Source organism: Tenrec ecaudatus, chromosome 9, assembly GCF_050624435.1.
Source record: "Tenrec ecaudatus isolate mTenEca1 chromosome 9, mTenEca1.hap1, whole genome shotgun sequence".
Lineage (NCBI taxonomy): Eukaryota > Metazoa > Chordata > Mammalia > Afrosoricida > Tenrecidae > Tenrec > Tenrec ecaudatus.
In genome coordinates, this window is record NC_134538.1 from 140721252 (window position 1) to 140740842 (window position 19591).

General features: G+C 47.5%; 1 protein-coding gene across 1 annotated transcript; it reads left to right on the top strand.

Annotated features, from left to right (window-relative positions):
- Positions 1-655: 655 nt before the first annotated feature.
- Positions 656-11946, top strand: WNT16 (Wnt family member 16). Its single transcript, XM_075557689.1, has 4 exons — positions 656-910; positions 1088-1326; positions 3460-3746; positions 11482-11946. The coding sequence occupies exons 1-4, from the start codon at positions 816-818 to the stop codon at positions 11944-11946; spliced, it is 1086 nt and encodes a 361-aa protein (XP_075413804.1). The 5' UTR covers positions 656-815.
- Positions 11947-19591: the final 7645 nt, after the last annotated feature.

The following is a 19591-nucleotide window of genomic DNA, read 5'->3' on the forward strand; positions in this document are numbered from 1 at the left end:
TGAAGTCTGTAGTAACAAGGCTGCTTTACTTGCAAGGTGTTGAACACTCAACTGGCTTGGTGCCATCTGACTAAAAGAGAAAGGAAAAAGGAAAGAAGAGAAAGATTCATCTCTTGTGTGGAGAGAGGGAGGAAAGAAAGCAGGGCTACCAGCAATGCCATTCAGAGGGGAGTCCCACTGGGGCTGGGCCAGTGGCACTCAAGAGCATCTCCCATCAAACCCAAGCCTCCCTCTGGGGTTATGGAAACACAAGTGCCTTCAACAGACTTCGATTTGAATTAAGCCCCTTTCCAGCCCAGCCCCACACCCAGGAGACTGGGACCAACATAAAGGTCAAGGCACACTTCCTCCTGAACCCACTTTTCTGGGAGCTACCAACCCGAGTGCCCCCCGGGGAGCCTGCTCTCAGCCAATGGGAGCCCGAGACGGCGGGATGATAAACTGCAGGGCCAATCAGGCGCCAGGGAGGCCTGGGGAGGGAGGAGAGAGGAGGAGTGCCCAGGGCGATGGAGACACAGCTGGGCCAGAGAAGTTTCTCACCTAGGACCGCGAGGGCTGGTCGCGCATCTCCAGCGCCTCGGCAGTCCCACTCGAGAGAAGAACCCGGAACTGCTTCCTCTGTCCCCTCATCCTGCGCCCTGCAAGCGAGGGTTGGCGTCCGAGAATTCCACAGCGCGGCAAGACTTATTTTTCTGTAGCATGCAGAGAGGAACAGGGCAAGGATAACGTGGTGCCAGGGACAGACCTTTGCCCAGGCTGATCTGGGTAGAGGAGGACAGCGGAGTGGCCGGGCCTGGGGGACTCCATGCGGGGCCATGAGCAGAGCGGCACTCCTGGGCCTGCCCCGCCTGTGCGCGCTGTGGGCAGCCCTGTTCGCGCTCTTTCCCTGCGGAGCCCAAGGAAACTGGATGTGAGTACGGGGGCCGCGGGGGCCACGGGATCGGTGGCAAAGGGTGGGGGTGGGGCTCCTGCCTCTGCGACTTTCATCTGAGTGGGGAAAGGGCGCGGGGCGGGCCCTGGGACGGCTGCACTGGGCTTGGGAGGAGAGCTGGGAGCGGCTGACGCTGGGGAGGGCTCTGCCCTACAGGTGGCTGGGCATCGCCTCCTTTGGGGTGCCCGAGAAGCTGGGCTGCGCCAACTTGCCGCTGAGCAGCCGCCAGAAGGAGCTGTGCAAGCGGAAGCCGTACCTGCTGCCCAGCATCCGCGAGGGTGCGCGCCTGGGCATCCATGAGTGCCGCAGCCAGTTCCGGCACGAGCGATGGAACTGCGCGGTCGCGGCCGCGCCCGCCGCCACCGGCCCGGTCTTCGGCTACGAGTTGAGCAGCGGTGAGTCGGGGGGAATCCGAGCGGCTGGCGCGGCACAGGGGAGCGGGGTGCCGACAGCTCCGCGCGTTCCCCGGGATAAAGCAGACGCTGTTCCGTGCGCAGTTGCTAAGCAAAGTTGGCAGTTCGAACTCAAGCAGCGCTGGCGTCTTGGGCGGTAGACCTGGCGACCCGCTCGCATGAAAACTACAGTCTAGAGAAAACCTTAAGGGGCCAGTCTTCTGTGTCGCGTAAGGTCGTTCGCCTGCCAAGTAGGTGGGGATTGCGGGGAGCGAGCGACATCAAAGGCTCGAGCTGGGGTGCAGGTGCGGAGAGAGGCGCTGGGGCTCCTGCTCTTCCTCCTTCCCGCGGCGCCCCGCCGGAGTTGGGCCGCCGAAGCCCTGGAGCCTGGAGCGCCCTCCTACGGGGGTGACCAGCTGGAGAAACAGGAGGTCGGTGGCAGGGAATGGTGCTGCCGCATCTGCTTTGACTTAACCGGCTTGCTACGCACCGGGCCCGGCGCTGGGACGCGGCTCGCGGCGGCGGAGCGCCGCGGGTGCAGGCTCCTGGGGTGCCCGCCGGGCGGCTGGCGGTGGGGTTTGCAGCGGGATAAGCAGGGGTAACCCAAGCGGCGCTAACCTGGGCATGCTAACTTCGGCTCTTTTTGACCCACTCCCCCTCCTCCGAGCACACTCGCAGCGCGGGGCGCTGCCGGAAAACAAAGTTTCGCTTCCACGTGGGTGGGAACTAGGTGGCCGGAGAGGTACCGAGAGGCCGGGTTGGTGCAAACAGAACAGCAGAATCAAAGAGTTGCAGGACTCGGACACAGAGGGCTTGGTTGTCGTTTTCCCTGTTCGTTTCCGTTGCTCCCTCCACCTTTGACCCAGACCCGCAGGGTCGCAAGATTCTCGGCTCCAAGCAGCGCGCTTTCCCCGCTGCGTTTTGGCCGGCACGCCCTTCCGAAGGAGCCCTGACCTCCTGCCGGGGGGAAATGCCTTCTTCACAGTTGCTGAAAGGCACAGGCTGCGTCAGCTGTTGAAAAGGTTTATTAGGCAACGGGCGTGAAACTATTTCTACTCCAATCTAAACAGCTCGCTAGAGAGAGAGAAAGAGAGAAAACACAGTCTCCTGGCGAGTCTCTTCTGGGCTGTTTTATTAATGTTTCAATGGACCTCCGCTTTGTGAAGATTTAGGCTCCACCTCTGCCTTGAGGTGCTAAATAAGGGGCGCGGTGGGGGGGGTGTGGATCTAGAAGTGCGTGGTCAAAGTCCATGCTCCTTTAACTCCGTTTTTTCCCTCGAACACTTTGAAGCCCTTTCCTATATCCTTTTCCAAAATATCTCATAAATACACACACCCCTCCCCCGCCTTTTTCCCTGTTGGTGACATGTCAGTTCATTTACTTTTGATTGCCCTTAAGACTGAAAAGAAACAAACAAAAACAAAACAAACAAAATCTTCACTGCCATTAAGTCGACGCTGACTGATGGTGACGCTGTTGTCAACGCCTAGCTGGTTCATAGCAGCTGCAGAGATTGCGATTCAGGCTTCTTCTTCAATGCCGACAGCAACTGACACTGACTGTATCTGCTCCTTGTGTTGGACTTGGCTTCATTTGCATTTGCCTTCTGCTTTGCAGTGTTTGGGGAGGGTAAGGTGGGGGGGCGCGATCACACCAAGCTTTTCAGCTTGTGTCTTGCGAGACCATATTGAACATTATCCAAAGTAAGATCAACTTGGTTTACTCTGGGCGTTATCACCATTTATTAGCAAAAGACGGTCTGCTCCACAGGCACTCGCTGAGCTGTGACTGCGTGTCCCGCAGAGTCAGGTGCTGACATCCTTCTTAACATGTTAGAAATAAACAGAAGAGTTGGAAGCAGTCAGAGTGTCCTGCAGGAAGGATGCCATTACTACATGAATTCCGACACTCAAACAGTGGCATGAGCCGGTGACAATCCCCTCAAGGGAGATACTGAAAGTTAGTTTGCTTTGTTGTTGCTTTTAAGATGAGAGTAGGAAATCCTCCTTTCTAGATGTGTCCTCAGGAAAGCATCCATTGTAACAAATGGCTTTCCCTCATACGAAGAAGCTCACCCCCCTGAACATTGGCAGAATCCACGTCTCGCTAATTTAGCAACGTCTGTTTGCTTGCAGGCACCAAGGAAACAGCATTCATTCATGCGGTGATGGCTGCTGGCCTGGTGCACTCAGTGACCAGGTCCTGCAGCGCAGGCAACATGACAGAGTGCTCCTGTGACACCAGCCTGCAGAACGGGGGCTCGGCGAGCGAAGGCTGGCACTGGGGGGGCTGCTCTGACGATGTGCAGTATGGCATGTGGTTCAGCAGAAAGTTCCTGGATTTCCCCATCAGAAACACCACGGACAAAGAAAGCAAAGTCCTCTTAGCAATGAACCAGCATAACAATGAAGCGGGAAGGCAGGTATGTATTTGAAAATGGCATCCAAACCCAGGGTCTTTGAGTGCTTCTGGATGAAGCTCTCCAAAAGGCTTAGCAAGCCAAACATGTGCAGTGAGCATTCTCTCTATGGCTTCAGGAGCGTGTCTTCTCTTCACTGGCTCAGTTTAGGCAGTCCATCTGGTGTCAGTTGAATCTTGTAGAATTTGTTTGTCTGCCGTGTAGACTCGGGGCATGAATTACAAAAAGTCAATGCAAAAGTGCCTGTTCGGTTGTATGATTCTGTCCCCTTAGCTGATGAATGGCAGAGCCCAAGTAAGCCCTCCAGTGTCTGCCGTTTCAATGGACTCAGATTTAATGTCTTCTAGTTTGACAATGGATTGATATTTTACCTATTTTTCATAGAGAGTGGCTTCTAAAAGGTTAGCAGGTGTGTCCATATTTAAATGTACGACATGTACAATGGGGAAAGTGCTCCACTGCTTACCAAAAGGTGGATGGTTCAAACCCACCAGCTGCGTGGCAGGGAAAAAACAAGCCATGCCAGTGTGTTCCCAGAAAGCTTTGCAGCCATGAAGGGCCTGTGGGGCAATTTCACTCTGTCCTATACGGTCGCTATGAGTCTTAACGCAATAGCAGTGGGGTTTTTTGCTTTGTGTGAACCAATATTTATTATAAAACAAATATTTCTTCCCAATAGGTATTTGATTATAAAGGACTTTACCTTCATCATAAAGATTCATAAAATGCAGATAATTATAAACAAGAGAACAGTTTTTTAAAAAAAATATTAAGTTTTTCTAACATTGAGTAACCCTTCTGGCTTTATTTAACTTTTGTATCTTCACATTAATGAATATTGACACAATAAAGTTTGGGTTCTGTAACGTAGTTCAATTACTTGGCTGAATTGAATTACATAGTTGAATTACAGAGTGGCTTTTGTGAATGTATATTCTCTACGCTATCATAACTTTTACAGGGGTAGGATATTGGTACAGATTATATGTTACTATAAATATCCAACAAGCTGTTCAGGTCCCAGAGTAGTCGTTGCAGCCAGCCCATTTTCCTGAAATGAATTAAAACAAGTTGCAGCGTCTCTCGGGAATATTTAAAGTACATGTTGCATTAGTTTTACATTTTTGGAAAGAGGACAAATGGAACTAAGTGGCACCCATTCAGAATAATTGAAAGCACGAGCTTTCATCTCTAGAAAAGCAAATCTCAGCCCACCTTCTGCCTTAACACTTGTATCAACCACAAATCCTAAAACAGAAAATTAGTAAACAGAAGAGGCAGTAAGTTAGTAAGTTGCTCTGTGAAATTTTCATATTTGGGTTTTGAAATGTGAGTTCATTTTATTTCACCAAAAAGTGGCGCTCTTGTCTAACGCCGGAATTGTGCGTGCTGCTCTTTTCCTTCAATGTTCACTCTTTAAAAAACTGCATTATCGCAGCTTCAATGCAATACCGTTAAACGACAATTTTAAAATACAATTAAATCATTTTCTTTAAAACCAGAGCACTAAACTGGAGAAAAACATGGAATCTATCAAATGAATCTATTCTGAAAACAAACAAAAAAAAAACCCAATTCAATGAATGTTTACTATTCATACGGACCTTCATTCTTCCTAGGGCATTCTTAAAATACTTAGAGATTTTAAATGAAGTAAGCCAGAAAACAAAACTTAGAAACGTAAGCTATGACTAATTCTCCACAAAGAAACGTAACTCTGGAATGAAGGATATCCCCCAGAAATCTAGAATGCCTTTTTGTTACTAATATTTGGCAACTAATTAGTTGGATTCTCCTCTGTGCCTCCTCCCCAGAAAAATTAGTGTTTGCTTCTGTGACCGTCCACTTTGACTGTAAGCCATTGCTTATATCCTAGTTTCATGAAAAGGACATGCCATCCATTTCATCCACCGCTCTTTGACAAAACAAAACGAAAGCAAAAACGAGCCCATCTTCTCACACAACTGAGGGATTTTGCTCTGGCTCTAGGTACGCAGGGAAATAACAGAGCCTCCACGTCAAAACATGTTGAGTGAATCTCAGCCCACTCAATGGAGAGCCTTCTCTCCCCAGTCGTTCTGGAGGGCACCTGAAAACATTACAAAGTATTTACCTGGATATTTTTAGGATACGACACTGGTGCTTTAGTTGGTCTTTTCCTAATCCAGTCTTACATCAAACGATTGCTCAATTCTTTTCTTTCCATTGGTGGGTGGCAGCATTAGGTTTCCAGGTTATTATCAAAAGATTGGAAGAGCAATCAACCCAATTTCCAGTATCGGCAATTAGGATTTTAATCTAACAGGCAGATTCTTCTGAGGAAATTTCAGGTCTGCATTCAATTGAGTTGATTTTCCTAGTCTCAAAATCCCCACACTCCACATGTAGGAAAGCATTCAGAGAGATGTGGGTACTGGCCCTTCCTCGCGCTGTGAGCAGGATAGATGATTTTCTAACCGCTGACCTTAAATACTCTGAATCCCACTTGGTTTCTGACACCATTCCTAAAGTTATGACTCCAAGAATAATGTTGCCGAATGGTGATTGGCTACCAGGATGATGTGATGCCTTCCAGGGGCAGAACTGCTGGGAATAATGTGACTTGGAATATTTATGGGTATTTCTTTTGGTGTGCTTAAAATATTTCCATTCTTCCCTTGTCTACCTCATAAACTTTCAAGTTTCCCAACCCCATAATTTGTCTTATGATGAGTAATTCCAAAAAGTGGGCAGGGCCCAACCCCAAATTTTCATTGACCTGTTTCAAGAAGACTTACAGGGCGTTGAACAACGCATATGTGTTTTGCTTCGTAGCAGGCTCAGATATATTTTTGGACGGCAAGGGGCAAAAGGGACCAGAGGCCTGGGGATCCCACATGCAATGGCCCAACTGCCTCATGTTGCCCTTTCCATTAGAAACTGTAAACAGATCATCTGACAGTGGACCAATGAAATGTTAGTCACAGAATGTTTCAAAACAGCTTCCTGGCCGCAAATCTACTGGAAAACACTCAGCCCCCGCTACAATACCTCCTGAGTCAAAATGGTCAGACCCAACAGGACTTAGACCAACGCCCAAGCGGCTTTTATTTCTACACGCGCTAGGTTTGGAGCGTCAAGGACTTCAGTGGATGCACCCTGCCCTCTTCCACTGCATTCAAAATGTGGCAAACCAGAACATTCACTGGGAGCCCGGTGAATCCAATGCCCCTCGCCTAATTGCTCTCCCGGAGTTTAAAAATACCCCCGCCAAAACCCACACATCTGTTTGCAATAGTTAACAAAACATTCCGTTGTTAATATCGTTATAAACCTTAACAACTCAACTGGAGTAAGGAAAGAAATTTTCTCATAACCGCACACAACTCGCAGCTCACTCCACTGCTATTCTCTTACTTCTCCTGTGGCCAGAAATGACTGAGCCACCTCTCAAGTTCAGGGGCGAGGTGGGGGCTCTTCCACATTAATTAGGAGTCCTCGCTGGGAAACTCTGCCATGTCCATTCCCTCCCCCCCACCCCCCCGAGCAGTCATGCAATTTCCTTACGCATACTTGTATTTGCCACTTCCATTTCCCTGTTATACTACAATTGCCCTCTGCACCTACACATCGTACATCTTGTGTCACCCGCGTGCCTTGTTAAGACAAGCGTCTTAACCGCATGTTGATTTTTCTGTAGCCCTGGATTCCTAGCAAGTACGTGTTCCTTAGCCGCCTACTGTGTGCAGGGTGGAAGGAGACAGCTGCCACAAGGAGTGAAGCCTCGCTGGCGGTGGTGTCTAACCAAGCCGGTCAGCAATTCACATCCAGCCTTCTGAGGGAGCGGCTAGCGGGCCCTCTGCTCCTGCAGAGATTTACAGCCTGGGAAAACCCTGGGGGCTGTTCTCCTCTCCCTACAGAGTCCCTAGGAGTCTGAATTCATTCAAGGGCACCTGACATGTGTAAGGTATTTTTTTTTCTGGTTATACTAGTAAATCGAATTTAAAACTTTATGAGTTTGCTTTATGCAGCCCACATTTCAGCAGAGCTAAGGGGTGTGCGTGTGTGTGTGTCTATCTCCACGCCGGAACCCAGTGTTTCCTTCAATTCTCCTAGTGCCAGTTACATGACGGTCATTGTATTGCTTTCTTTTAGTCCTGCCGACTTCAAGCCTTGTCCTTGGTGTATGACAGGGCTATCTCCATTCAAAGTGCATATCAGCTCCTAAGTATTCTCCTTCAAGTGCATTTATATTTCTATCTTCAAATGTATATCTCTGATAAAATATAATTTCTTGACTTAGATTTTTTTTGTTAAGCACCCTTATATTTTAAAGGTAATGAAAGGAGACTTTTTAAAAAAAATGTCATCTCTAGCAACACAGACAGGGAGCTAGAGTGTCATGGGAGGAAAATCCCTCCCAAGTGACAAGACACATTGAGAATATGCTAGAACTGACTTATCCTTCAATCGCGTGACACTCAGTGGGCCCACATGGCGGTGGATGAGCTAGGGCTGAGGAATTGGAAGACAGCCAGACTGACTGAAGCTCTCCCAATACCAGTGACCTCCTGCTGGGATGCTGGTTTAAGAAGGTGATTTTTATTGCTTCCTGCAGAGTCGGGTTGGCAATAAAAGATTACTTAAAACTACTGGACTAAAGCTAGACTAATCTAAATATTTTGGTGGACACCCACTTGGTCATTCAAGGTTTGCAAATTGGCAACACCTTAAAGGATTTCAGTGAATAAAAGGAGTCAGCCCTGTAATACTAGGCAGAAAAAAACAACAAAACCAAACCAAATCCACTGCCATCAAATCGATTCCGACACATAGCGACTCTGGTACAGAGTAGAACTGCTCCTTGGGGTTTTCTTGCTTTCCTTTTAACAATGTATTTCATTTTTATTATAGATAAAAAGAAAAGAAACACACTTGGTGATTATGCCTCGATTTTCTTATTAAGCGCAGTATACTCCAGATTTAAATTTTCTTTCTAGGAGCTACAAATGTACTACTAAGATTTATTTACTTCGGAGTATACGTCAAGGGTCGCTCTGATACGTGACGACAAATGTCAGCCAAAGGGAAGAAGAAAGATTTGAAGGGGAGATGACATCCAGGAGCCCATGGGGTTTGCAAGAATGTAAATCTTTGTAGGAGCAGACAGCCTCAGCTTTCTCCCGAGGGGGCAGCTGGTGAGCTTGAACCAACCACCTTGTGGAGAGCAGTCCAACATTAATCCCTTTTGCCACCAGGGTTCTTTAAAATTACCGGGTGACAACTGTTACGGACATTGATTCTATTTACACATAGAAACATGCATTCTTAGATTTGGGGCTTTATAGGGGCAAAATATGTCATTACTTAGCAGTGATTGGGATTTTTGGTTTTTGCCAATAGATGGCAAGCCCTTAGCATTTGAACAGAGTTAGGAAGATTGCATTTATTTGGCTGGAGACATTTTAAAAGAATTGAGGGCTTTGTGAATCTCAGATGTCATGAAATGTAACCCAAGAAGTCTAGATGCCATGCTTATTTAAATTGCTTTGATGCTATCGAAGGGTAGCTATTCCCCTGTGTTTAGAAGAAAAAGACACATCTATTAGTGTCTCGGTTTTGTGAATTCAAAAAGAGCAGAGGTGCTATCTTCTATAAAGGGCCGGTCTTAAAGGGTCTGTTTATTATTTCAAACACTAATCGGAAGTCTGTAACATCATGCAAATCAATACCACATGCTCCCATTTGAGGTCGCAAGTATTATAAATTGTTTAAAATAGTCTGTCTCATTCGATAGTTCCAAAAACTTGGGGTTCCTTTGTCAGAAAATATAATGTTCCGCAAACATGACTCTGTCATGTTGGGTACCATATAGCAAAGCATAAATCCCTGACATTTTATTGTTTTGATAAGAACTGCAAGTGGAAATTGAGCCGTGAGCTGTTCCCTTTCTTCAGTGAGATTACACACGTAATTCCAAGCTACTGAATGGATTGATCCATTTTTCATTTTACCCAGCACGTTGACAGGGAGTCAGCACCACAGCTGGGACTGACGATTTATTAATCTGCCCTGCCATCCTCTGGGGACTGAAGGAATCTGTGCTGGCGAGCCCGGTATGTGAGAGACCAGGATCGCCATGAAACTTTGGAAATCTCTATATTATTTTTGCATACGGATCACCGCAGTGGCAATGGTATCACCACTCTTACTGTACCTTCTTTTCCAGAGAAGAGGGATGTTTAGTTAAAGCTTGCTGTATACCAGACAGTGGGCTAGTCCAAATATAGGGAATCTCCTTTCATTCTTCGGCGGGGTGGACTCAACTCGGCATGTTGAACTGAGCACCTCCATAAACAGTATGCCCTTTCTGTCTTAGGGTGACGCCACTGACCCATCAAGGATAGGACATGTGTTTTGAATTTAGTTGGAGAGAAAAGAGGGAGAATTTACTGGGAGCAAACACACTGCCCAGCCCTGACTCCTCTTGACCAATGTAGGATGGTGAGTCAGGGTTTCTCAGGGGATCTGTGACCTGGGCATAGTGAATTCCACATATCTGCAGGGACATAACAATTTCTATTTACAGCAATTGAAAGAGGACCACTCGATTCCAGCAGCAGGTGACATCCCCAGCTGCTCATTCAAATCTCATGCAAACGTTTTTCTGGGTTTTTTGTTTTAGAGTTTTTAAACCTAAATTACTTTGAATGCTTTCAATGCAGTCAGACTCTCAGGGACTCACACCCTGGTCAGTTTCAGAGTCCCACACATCTTCCCTGTGCTCTGTAAGTGCTTCGAAGTGGTATGTACTTTCAGGTGCAGACAGACCACTAGATCTTGATAAATTGCAGCATCTGAAGTTTTGGAAGGGATTCCTGGTGGTGAGGTGGGTTAAATATCAAGGCCGGTTGTTTAACTCCGTCATCCTCAGGGGATCGAGGAAGCAGCCTATGCCCGTACAGACTTATAATCTTCAGCACCCCTGCCCTGTAGGCCCTCTGAATCAGTCCAGTCCAGTCCAGTCCAGGTCAGTGGGTTTGGATGGTTCTCTCGGCTGGAGGGCGTCTGCATCTCTAACAAGGGAGGCTTATTCTCTGAGTGAGAAGGTGCAGATGGTAAACTGCATGAGACAAGAGGTGGGGGTGGTGAGGCTCTCCACTCCAAAATGAGCGAGGAGATTTCCAGTCTAGGAAGCCCCCATTTGTTATCTCAGACAATGACGGATAAAGGTAGCAGCCACTTAGGTACTTAAGGTTTGTGCCACAGGGTCAAGAGAAGCACAATGCATCTGAACCTGAGTGACCTTAATGATGCTTTAAAACTAACTCTCTACCATCAGGTAGATGCCAACTCCTAGTGACCTGATAGGACAGGGTAGAACTGCCCCTTTTAGTGTCTGAAACTGTTTATGTCTCCCAATGATGCTTTGAAGAAAAAATAATTCCCTCCTCCCCCCCCAAAAAGGAGCCCTGGTGGTATGGTGGTCTATTAACCAAAAGGCTGGAGGCTCAAACCTACCAGCTGCTTCAAAGGAGACAACCCTAGAGATCTGATAGGCTGGGAAACCCCATGGGGGCAGTTGCTCTATTTTGTGGGGTCGTGATCAGTCAGAATCAACTGGTTGGGAAGGAGTTTTTATGGGTCTAAGTTTTTGAACGGGACAGAGAGAGCCGGGAAGTGAAGCCAGCAGGCTGGTTGTGCGCCCCCATTGTGCGCGTAGCGAGCCATGTGTGAACACAATTACTCTTGGTTTCAGGCCGTCGCCAAGTTGATGTCTGTGGACTGCCGCTGCCACGGGGTTTCGGGATCCTGTGCCGTGAGGACATGCTGGAAGACCATGTCTTCTTTCGAGAAGATCGGTCATTTGTTGAAGGACAAATACGAGAACAGTATCCAAATCTCGGACAAATTAAACAGGAAAATGCGCAGGCGAGAGAAAGCGGAGAGGAAAACGCCGATCCGCCAGGAGGATCTGCTGTACGTGAATAAGTCCCCCAACTACTGCGTGGAGGACAAGAAACTGGGGATCCCCGGCACGCAAGGCAGGGAGTGCAACCGCACGTCGGAGGGCGCCGATGGGTGCAACCTCCTGTGCTGTGGCCGCGGCTACAACACGCACGTGGTCCGGCACGTGGAGAGGTGTGAGTGCAAGTTCATCTGGTGCTGCTACGTCCGCTGCCGCCGGTGCGAAAGCATGACTGACGTGCATACCTGCAAGTGACCGCGCCCTTCAGCCAAGGCGGCGACAGCGCAGCCCACAGGGTGGCCCGCCCAGCGAAGTTGACTCCTGTGGGTGTCCCACATCCTTGGCCGGAGCCGAGCGCCCTTTGGCTGATCGACATGCAAGCACACGTGTAGCACCTGGCTTTTTCTTGGTGTTTTAAATCGTCAAAGGTTATGGATGGTTTGCTGAAAAGCTGGGCAGAGACTTGTCTCCCAAGCAAGGAAAGGCCAGCGGAGGGGCCTAGTGCTGGGAGACCTGGGCCCCTACTAGGAATTAGCCCCTCAGCTATGGACTCCGTGATGGAGGGGGACAGTGGACCCTCCTTTCCAGGTAAGCAGCCAGGAATGTGGACAGGAATGTCAGACTCTCAGCAGCACGGATGGAGAAATGGTCCTATAGGGCGACGCAGAGTTAAACGAAGCTGGGAACATCTTTTCAGAAGTGGTGCGTACTCAACTCCAAAAGAAAAGTCTCTTAAAAGAATCAGTATAAATGACGAGAGATCCCTCAAAGAATAATGCTTGTAAGAGTGGTTTAGTGACAGAAGGAAAGAAATGAAATGTTAAAAAAAAAAAAAGGTGAGACTTGGATTTTCAGTGCCTTTTTATCAGCAGAATTTACCCAGGCAGGCTGGAGCAGGCAGAGCGCAGTCATTAACTTAGGGGCTCACGGTTTAATCACAGAGCAATTTGCAATGGCTAAAATCCACGCGGCCGCGGGATGCTAAAATCATGTGGAAGAGTGACGTGTAGAGGTAAGAGAGTAAAAGGCTCAGAAACATTTAAATGTGTAAAACCAGCATTTTGTGCAGAATTTTACTTTAACAAAAGGTTTTCTATTTTGTTAATACAGTATTTAAGTGATGAAATATATATGAAAACTGAACGACATTTATTGCCGAAGCCCCAAGAGCTAAGGCAGTAGGAATATCTGCAGTCAGATCAGCTCGTTTCTTTTCTATTAACGCTGGCTTGTTTTTACGTTGAAAAAGAAGTTAATTGAGTAGTTACTTGGATGTGTATTTCTTGTTAAAATGACAGCTTTATATGGCATAGATTAAAACACGTCGCAAAATTTGAAGAACTGTTATTTCAGCAGTCAGATTAATTGGATTCACTTTTTGCATTCGTTACGCTTACCTTGTAAGGTTATTATAATAAATTATACGATGAAAGTTTTAACGGGGGAAGCAAGACTCCAAGTCAGAGTAACAATTAGTTTGTGGATTTGACGTACTGGATATTTATTACGTTTTGTGGAATGCTGCATTTTCATTTGAATGTTGGATGGTCTTTCTTGTGTTAATATTCATGCCTGTATAGCCATCATGTTTTATAAGGTTCCTGGTTTTAAAAATGCAGGGCTGGATGTAAGGTTGTATTTTAATATAAATGCTTATGTTTTTACGAGTGGTTAAATATTTTGCTTCTATAGAGGGGAAAAGATTGAACAAAGAAAGAATAGACTTTGTCTTGTGAATAACCTGAAGAAATCATTCTCAGCCCCAGGTTCTATTCTTTTCGTTTCAATATTATTTACATAGTCAGAGCGTGATTTGCACACATACCCCCAAATTCGCACACAGACCCAAGGAAAAATGCCTCAGGTTAAATAGTCCCATCAAGGCTACTTGTGTAACTGCGACACAAGTCGTTCCTTGAAACTGGAACAAAATGATTAACTACAAAATCAGGGACAATTCAATGAAAAATGAACAAATACAGAGGCTATTGGAAAGGCTGGTTTTCCATTCTTCTGCATTCATTGAACAGAACATCTAGAAAAACATGGCTGTGACTCTCCTGGCTTCTTTGCGAAGTAAGTCTAATTTATCTGTGTTGAAAACAAGCCCTCCCTCAGCTCTTTTGTTGTTGCTTTCTACAGAGGAAGACTGGCATTCCTATGACCCCTCACTTCTTCTAGAAGCCTTTTCTTAATGGCCTAATCACCTCTGAGATTCAAGCTGGCTCCAATTCACACACACACGATTATTCAGCCTTTGGTTAACTCTGTAGGAAATGGGTGCCCAGGTGCCAGCATACCTTCCAAGATGTTCATTTGGTTTCTTTTCCTTCTCATACCTGGTGCCGCCACAGACCAGGCCTGGTGGACATCCCTGCCTGCCTGTCTTCAGAGCAGACAGCCTGGTCTTGGCCCTCCTTTCACAGCCCTCCTGGTGTCCTCCAAATGCTGGGGTCTAAGGGCCCCTACCTAATCTGACCTATTTTGCCTACCTTCATGAGGGCCGTGACTAGTTGCAAGTAGCAGAAAACCCCCCATCAGACTAGTGTAAACATTAAGTGGGATGTTTGGAGAAAACGGAGTCCCTAGATGGTGAAAACATGCTCAGTGACTAAACAAAGGCTTGATGATTTCAGAACTCCCACAGGTAGCTAGGAAGAAAGGGCTGGCAAACTACTTCTGGACAGAAAAAAAAATAACAGCTACTGAAAGCTCTATAGAACACACTTCTACTCTGACACATAGGATTGACTGCTATGTATCAGAGTCAACTAGACGGTGCCTGAGCTCCAGGCTGCACATGCGTGCACCACACCCCAAAACCCCAGCCCCAGCAGCTCCGTTCTCTCTCCTTATCAGCCCTGGTGATGCCGTGGGGTAGGCTTAGGGTTAACTGCCATGTCCGTGGGTGAGAAAGACGCAGCTGTCTGCTCCCATGAGGATTACAGGCTCAGAGACCCTATGTTGGGACACTGTGGGTCTGAATCTGCTCCATGACAGTGGTTTTGGCTGGGGTTTGCTAGTGAAGCAACAAGGCCACATTTCCAGACCTCGGGTCCTTGTGTCCCACATTATATGAAAAGTGAGTGGTTCTTTTCTAGACCCAGAGAGAAGGAAAACTTCTTTCACCTAGAAGGTCCATCCACAGCAGCCCTAGTGGTGTAGTGAGTATGTATTGGGCTGTTAACTGCAAGGTCGGCAGTTCAAAACTTCCATGCACTCCTTGGGAGAGAGATGAGCCTTTCTACGCCTGTAAAGAGTTATAATCTCAGAAACCCACATTGGGCAGTGCTCTCCTGCCCTGGAGGGTCACTGTGAGTTGGAATCGAGGAACTGATTTGATGGCAGTGAGCAAGTCCATTTAGCAAATCTCTTCCGAGTCTCTGGCTCTCATTGGTCAATGTGCCCACCTGTGAACCAATCCCAATGAGTAATGGACGATGGGCTTGGGGTCTAGACACAGCCATTGGCTTAACACCATCAAAACCCAGGACTGGAACAGGCAGTGAGGTTCATTCCCAATAAAGCCACCTGGCCTGAGAGCAGAGGACAAGCAGGCATTAACCCTCTCACTGCCATTGAGTGGATTCTGAGCCATACACCACACCCCCATCCCATGGAGCCATTCTGACTCCCAGTGACTTTATACAGGGTTTCTGGGGCTTTGTGAATCTCCAGGAGCAGGCAGCCTCTTCTTTCTCTCTCAGAGCAGCTGGCGAGTTTGAACCTCAGACCTGTGGGGTTAGCGGCCCAATGCTTACAGTGCCACTGAGCATTATGTCACCTTAAAATGGTGGCTCGATGCTGGGCAGCAGAAACATCTAGTGTCCCCAGTTCCAGTGATGTGCTTAGGAGATAGAGCTGCTGGTATCACGTGAGGTCAAAGTTCACAGCAGACACAGGCGAGCCAGAGCACACCGGCTCTGTATGTGGGGACAATATGTCTTTATTTCTAAGTGTCCTTGAATGTGGTTAAGAGGGAAAGAGGCGCTCTAGTGATTTTTTCCCCCAACTTTTTTCATAAATATGAAGAAGTTTGGAAAGGCAATAGGAAAAGACAATGATGATTCATCTTGAAATGAAATCGGGAAAACATCTCAAATAGCAATTATCTGTAACCTCTGGCTAAGCATCTCCCTGATAGCAGGGATTTTCACACCACGAGCATGTGAAAACAGTCTTTTAAAATGTAAACAGCTCCATCATTTTTTAGACGCTCAGTTTATGAGTGAATGTCAGTCTAGTTTTGTTTGCTTGCTGTGGTCTCAGGAAAGTCTGATACTTACTCTGGGTTACACATTGGGCCACTACCCCAAGGCTAGCAGTTCGAACCCATCCACCTGCTCTGCCGGAGGAAGATGAGGGGACTACTGCTGTCAAGCTTGCCAGTCTCACAAACCCTAGGAATCAGTTCTGCTCCAACTTCCCCATAAGGCCACTCTAAGCAGGGGTCCCCATGATGGCAGTGTGTTTGGCTTGGGCGGAAGCATGCCACTGGGCCAGTTCCTGCTCATCACAGCCCTGGACACTCGAGTAGCTCTGTCTCCGTAGGATCTTCAAAAAAAGACTCTTGACCGAAGCAGAAGGCTGCCTCCGGCACCAGTAGAGTGGCTGGTGGCGTCTAACTGTAGATCTCCTGGTCAGCAGCAGAGCGCTTTAACCGCTGCACCAGCCACCCCCTGAGAACGGTGATGGGATTTCATGGCATGCGTTAGATGAGCCTGTGCCGCCACTGCGTGGGTGAGCACATAGTTTAGAAAGCCTCTGCTTTTCCGCAGCGCCGTCAGTGCTGACAGGAGGCTTGTGTTTAACACAGGATGGGAAAGCTTCCCATCAAAATAGTTAGATGGAGCCAACTGGGTGAGCTGCCGATACCTCTCCCCTCCCTCGCAGAAACCAACAGAGACCCAAGGATGGAGCCAGGAGTTAACCCTGAGCACACTGACGAGCTGACCTGAGAGCCGAAAAATTCAAACCATAGCGCCAGGAATTAGAACCTTCTCAAATCCTTCTAAAAAGGGAAAGCGGGCTAAAAATGACTGGATTTTATTTATTTATTCCAGCTTTGTTTCACCATAGGTCAGAGGTAATTAAGTCATAACATTTCCTGGAGCAAGGTGGCGAGGTAAACTGAGGACGACTGGTGTGGCACCAAACGAAAGGGGCCCTAGTGCCCTCCCGGGGCTCAGTTCCTTTAAAAGAGAAAATAATCATCATATTCGTTAGCACTTGGCATTCACTACGCGCCAGCCATTGCTCAGCGTAAATTACTTGTATATCGCCATTTAAGCCTCCCAGCAACACTGTAAGCAGGTACCATCATGGATGCCAACCTTCTACAGGGGAGCCACTAAGACGCAGCACCAAGGTGTACCCAGAGCAGAGGTGCTTCAGGTGACAGCTCAACCCCAAGGCCATTGTACTCCCAAGGGTTAAGCCAAAGACCAAACCCTTTTCCATTGAGCAAGTCCGACGCAGTGACCTGAGACGACACAGTGGAACTGCCTTTAGGGTTTCCAAGGCTAGACTCTTCGGGGCCACAGACAGCTACATCTTTCTCTCATAGAATGGCGGGTAGATTTGAACCACCAACCTTTTGGTTAATAGCCCAGCAATTCACCATAAAGATGAAACCAAAGAACCGAACACACTGCCATTCCGTCCATCAGACTCACAGGGACCCATCAAGCAAGAGTCGTTGAGGCTATAAATCTTTGTGGGAGCAGACAACCTCATCTTCCTCCAGGGAAGCATCTGGTGGGTGTGAAGAGACCCAACTTCTGAATAGGTCCAACGCTTACCCAACAGCGCCACCAGGCCCCCATAAAGATCACAGCCGGCACCACATGAGGCAGGTCTACTGTGTCACCAAGTCACTGAGTCAGGATGGCCTCTATATGAAATGCTGTTTTCCTTTCTTTGCGCTCTCTAATCCTCTTTTCAATGATTCCCCCCGCCTCTTTATCAATTTCACTTTTAAAACACATATTATTGTGACTTGGGTGAAAGTCCACCCAGCAAACTATTTTCCAGCCCACCATGCATATGCATTTGCCCCATAAGCATCCAAATGGTCACTAGGTTGGGTTCGCAATGTACTGTTTAGAGTGTAGGGGATTTGTAAATCTCGTGAAAATGAGAGGCTGTTCCTTCAATGGTTTGGTTATATAAACCTGGTTGAGGGCAAGGAAGTGGGGAGAACCAAGAGCGCAGTTTGCCCTTGACGTATAATTAAAATACATGCCTCTTGATTCCTAAGCTTGGAATGATTTAAACTGGTTTCGATTTCCGTTCCCAAAGGAGCTAACAGTTAGGTTATGCAAGCTCCCAGTGACCACTCCAAAAGGAAATGGCTGGGGGTAAGGATCAAACTGATTCAGTGTGACATTACATAAATACGTCCATTTTTATTGTTGTACTCACAGCCAATTGTTACATAAGGTGTTATTTTTAATAGATGGTGGGAGTTGACCATGTGTCATGGTTTAGATTCACGGCCTCAGAAAAAGCCACTCCGAGGCGGGTTTCGCCAGATTTGAAAGCTGTTTGAAACAAAATCATGCTAGAAGCAGCTGCTGCCGCTCCAATGGGGCTGCGAAGACAAAGTAAGAAAAAGTGGATCGAGGCCACGTTTCCCACGTGGGGCTAACATTTCCCACGTGACTTTCGGATCGGCAAAGTAGAAGCACCAGATTCATGCAAGACACCAGCAAGGGAGAACGGTGCGTGCACGCAGGCCTGGATGCTTCCCGTTTGTAAAGGAGAACGGCTCCTATGGGCTTCTGAGACTGGAAATCTCTACAGGAGTAGAAAGCCTCAAATTTTTCCCTCGGAGGGACTTGTGGTTTAGAACTGATGACCTTGCGGTTAGCGGCCCAACTCGTAACCCCTAATGCTGACTTGCAACCACATCCAGCAGGACTAGACCATAGCTGACAAGCCCTCACTAAGACTTAGGGCTGACTCCTTACCCTCAAGGAGCCCTTGTGGCATAGTGGTTGTGATTCCAAAGGTCAGTAGTTCAAAACCACCTTGCACTCTCCGAGGGAAAGATGGAACTTTGAGTTAGCACTTGACTTGATGGCAGTGAGGTTTGAGTTTTCTCATTCCTCAGGACTCAGGGAATGCTCACCAAAATGCCCTCCCACTCTGTTCATCCAGGACCTGCCCAGCCCCGCAGCCTCAGCCTCTGGGGCCAGGGTTCTCACCCTTTGGGTTGCGACCCTTTTGGGGGTAGAACTACTCTTTCACAGGGGTTGGCCGATTCATAAGAGTAGCAAATAGCAGTTATAGTTATGAAGTAGCAACAAGAATCATGTTATGGTTGGGGGTGTCACCACAACATGAGGAACTGTATTAAAGGGTCACGGCACTAGGAAGGTTGAGAAGCACTGTTCTGGGGACTTACGTCTTCTCCAAGAACTAAGCACATTTTCAACTACAGCTCCCAGAAATAATTTGCTTTCCAGTCTCTCCTCTGCTCAGAGCTTGGACCCAAGACATTCTCCAGGAGGCTCATTTCTGGTCAAGTTCATTTGGTCAAAGCCAAAGCACCCATTACTTCTGCAAGCGGCTCCCCAATACTCAGAGTGATAGCACACGTTGGAACAGTTCTTGGAGTTGAAATCAAGAGATTGGCAGTTATTTCTATATTAAAATAACGGCTGTGGCAGAATAAAACTTGAAGGTAAAGGGTTTTAAAGAAAACTCAGGCTCATGCCTTGACTCAACGAAACTCAAGATTTCCAAGAACCCAAGATTTCCAAGGCAGTGAATTTTTCTGTCTCAAGGGATGTACCTATAGGTAACAGACTGATTTACAAATTGGTCCCTCCCTTCCACTGATGGGAAGCCCTGGTGGGGGCACAGTGATTAACATTGGGCTGCCAACCATAAGGTC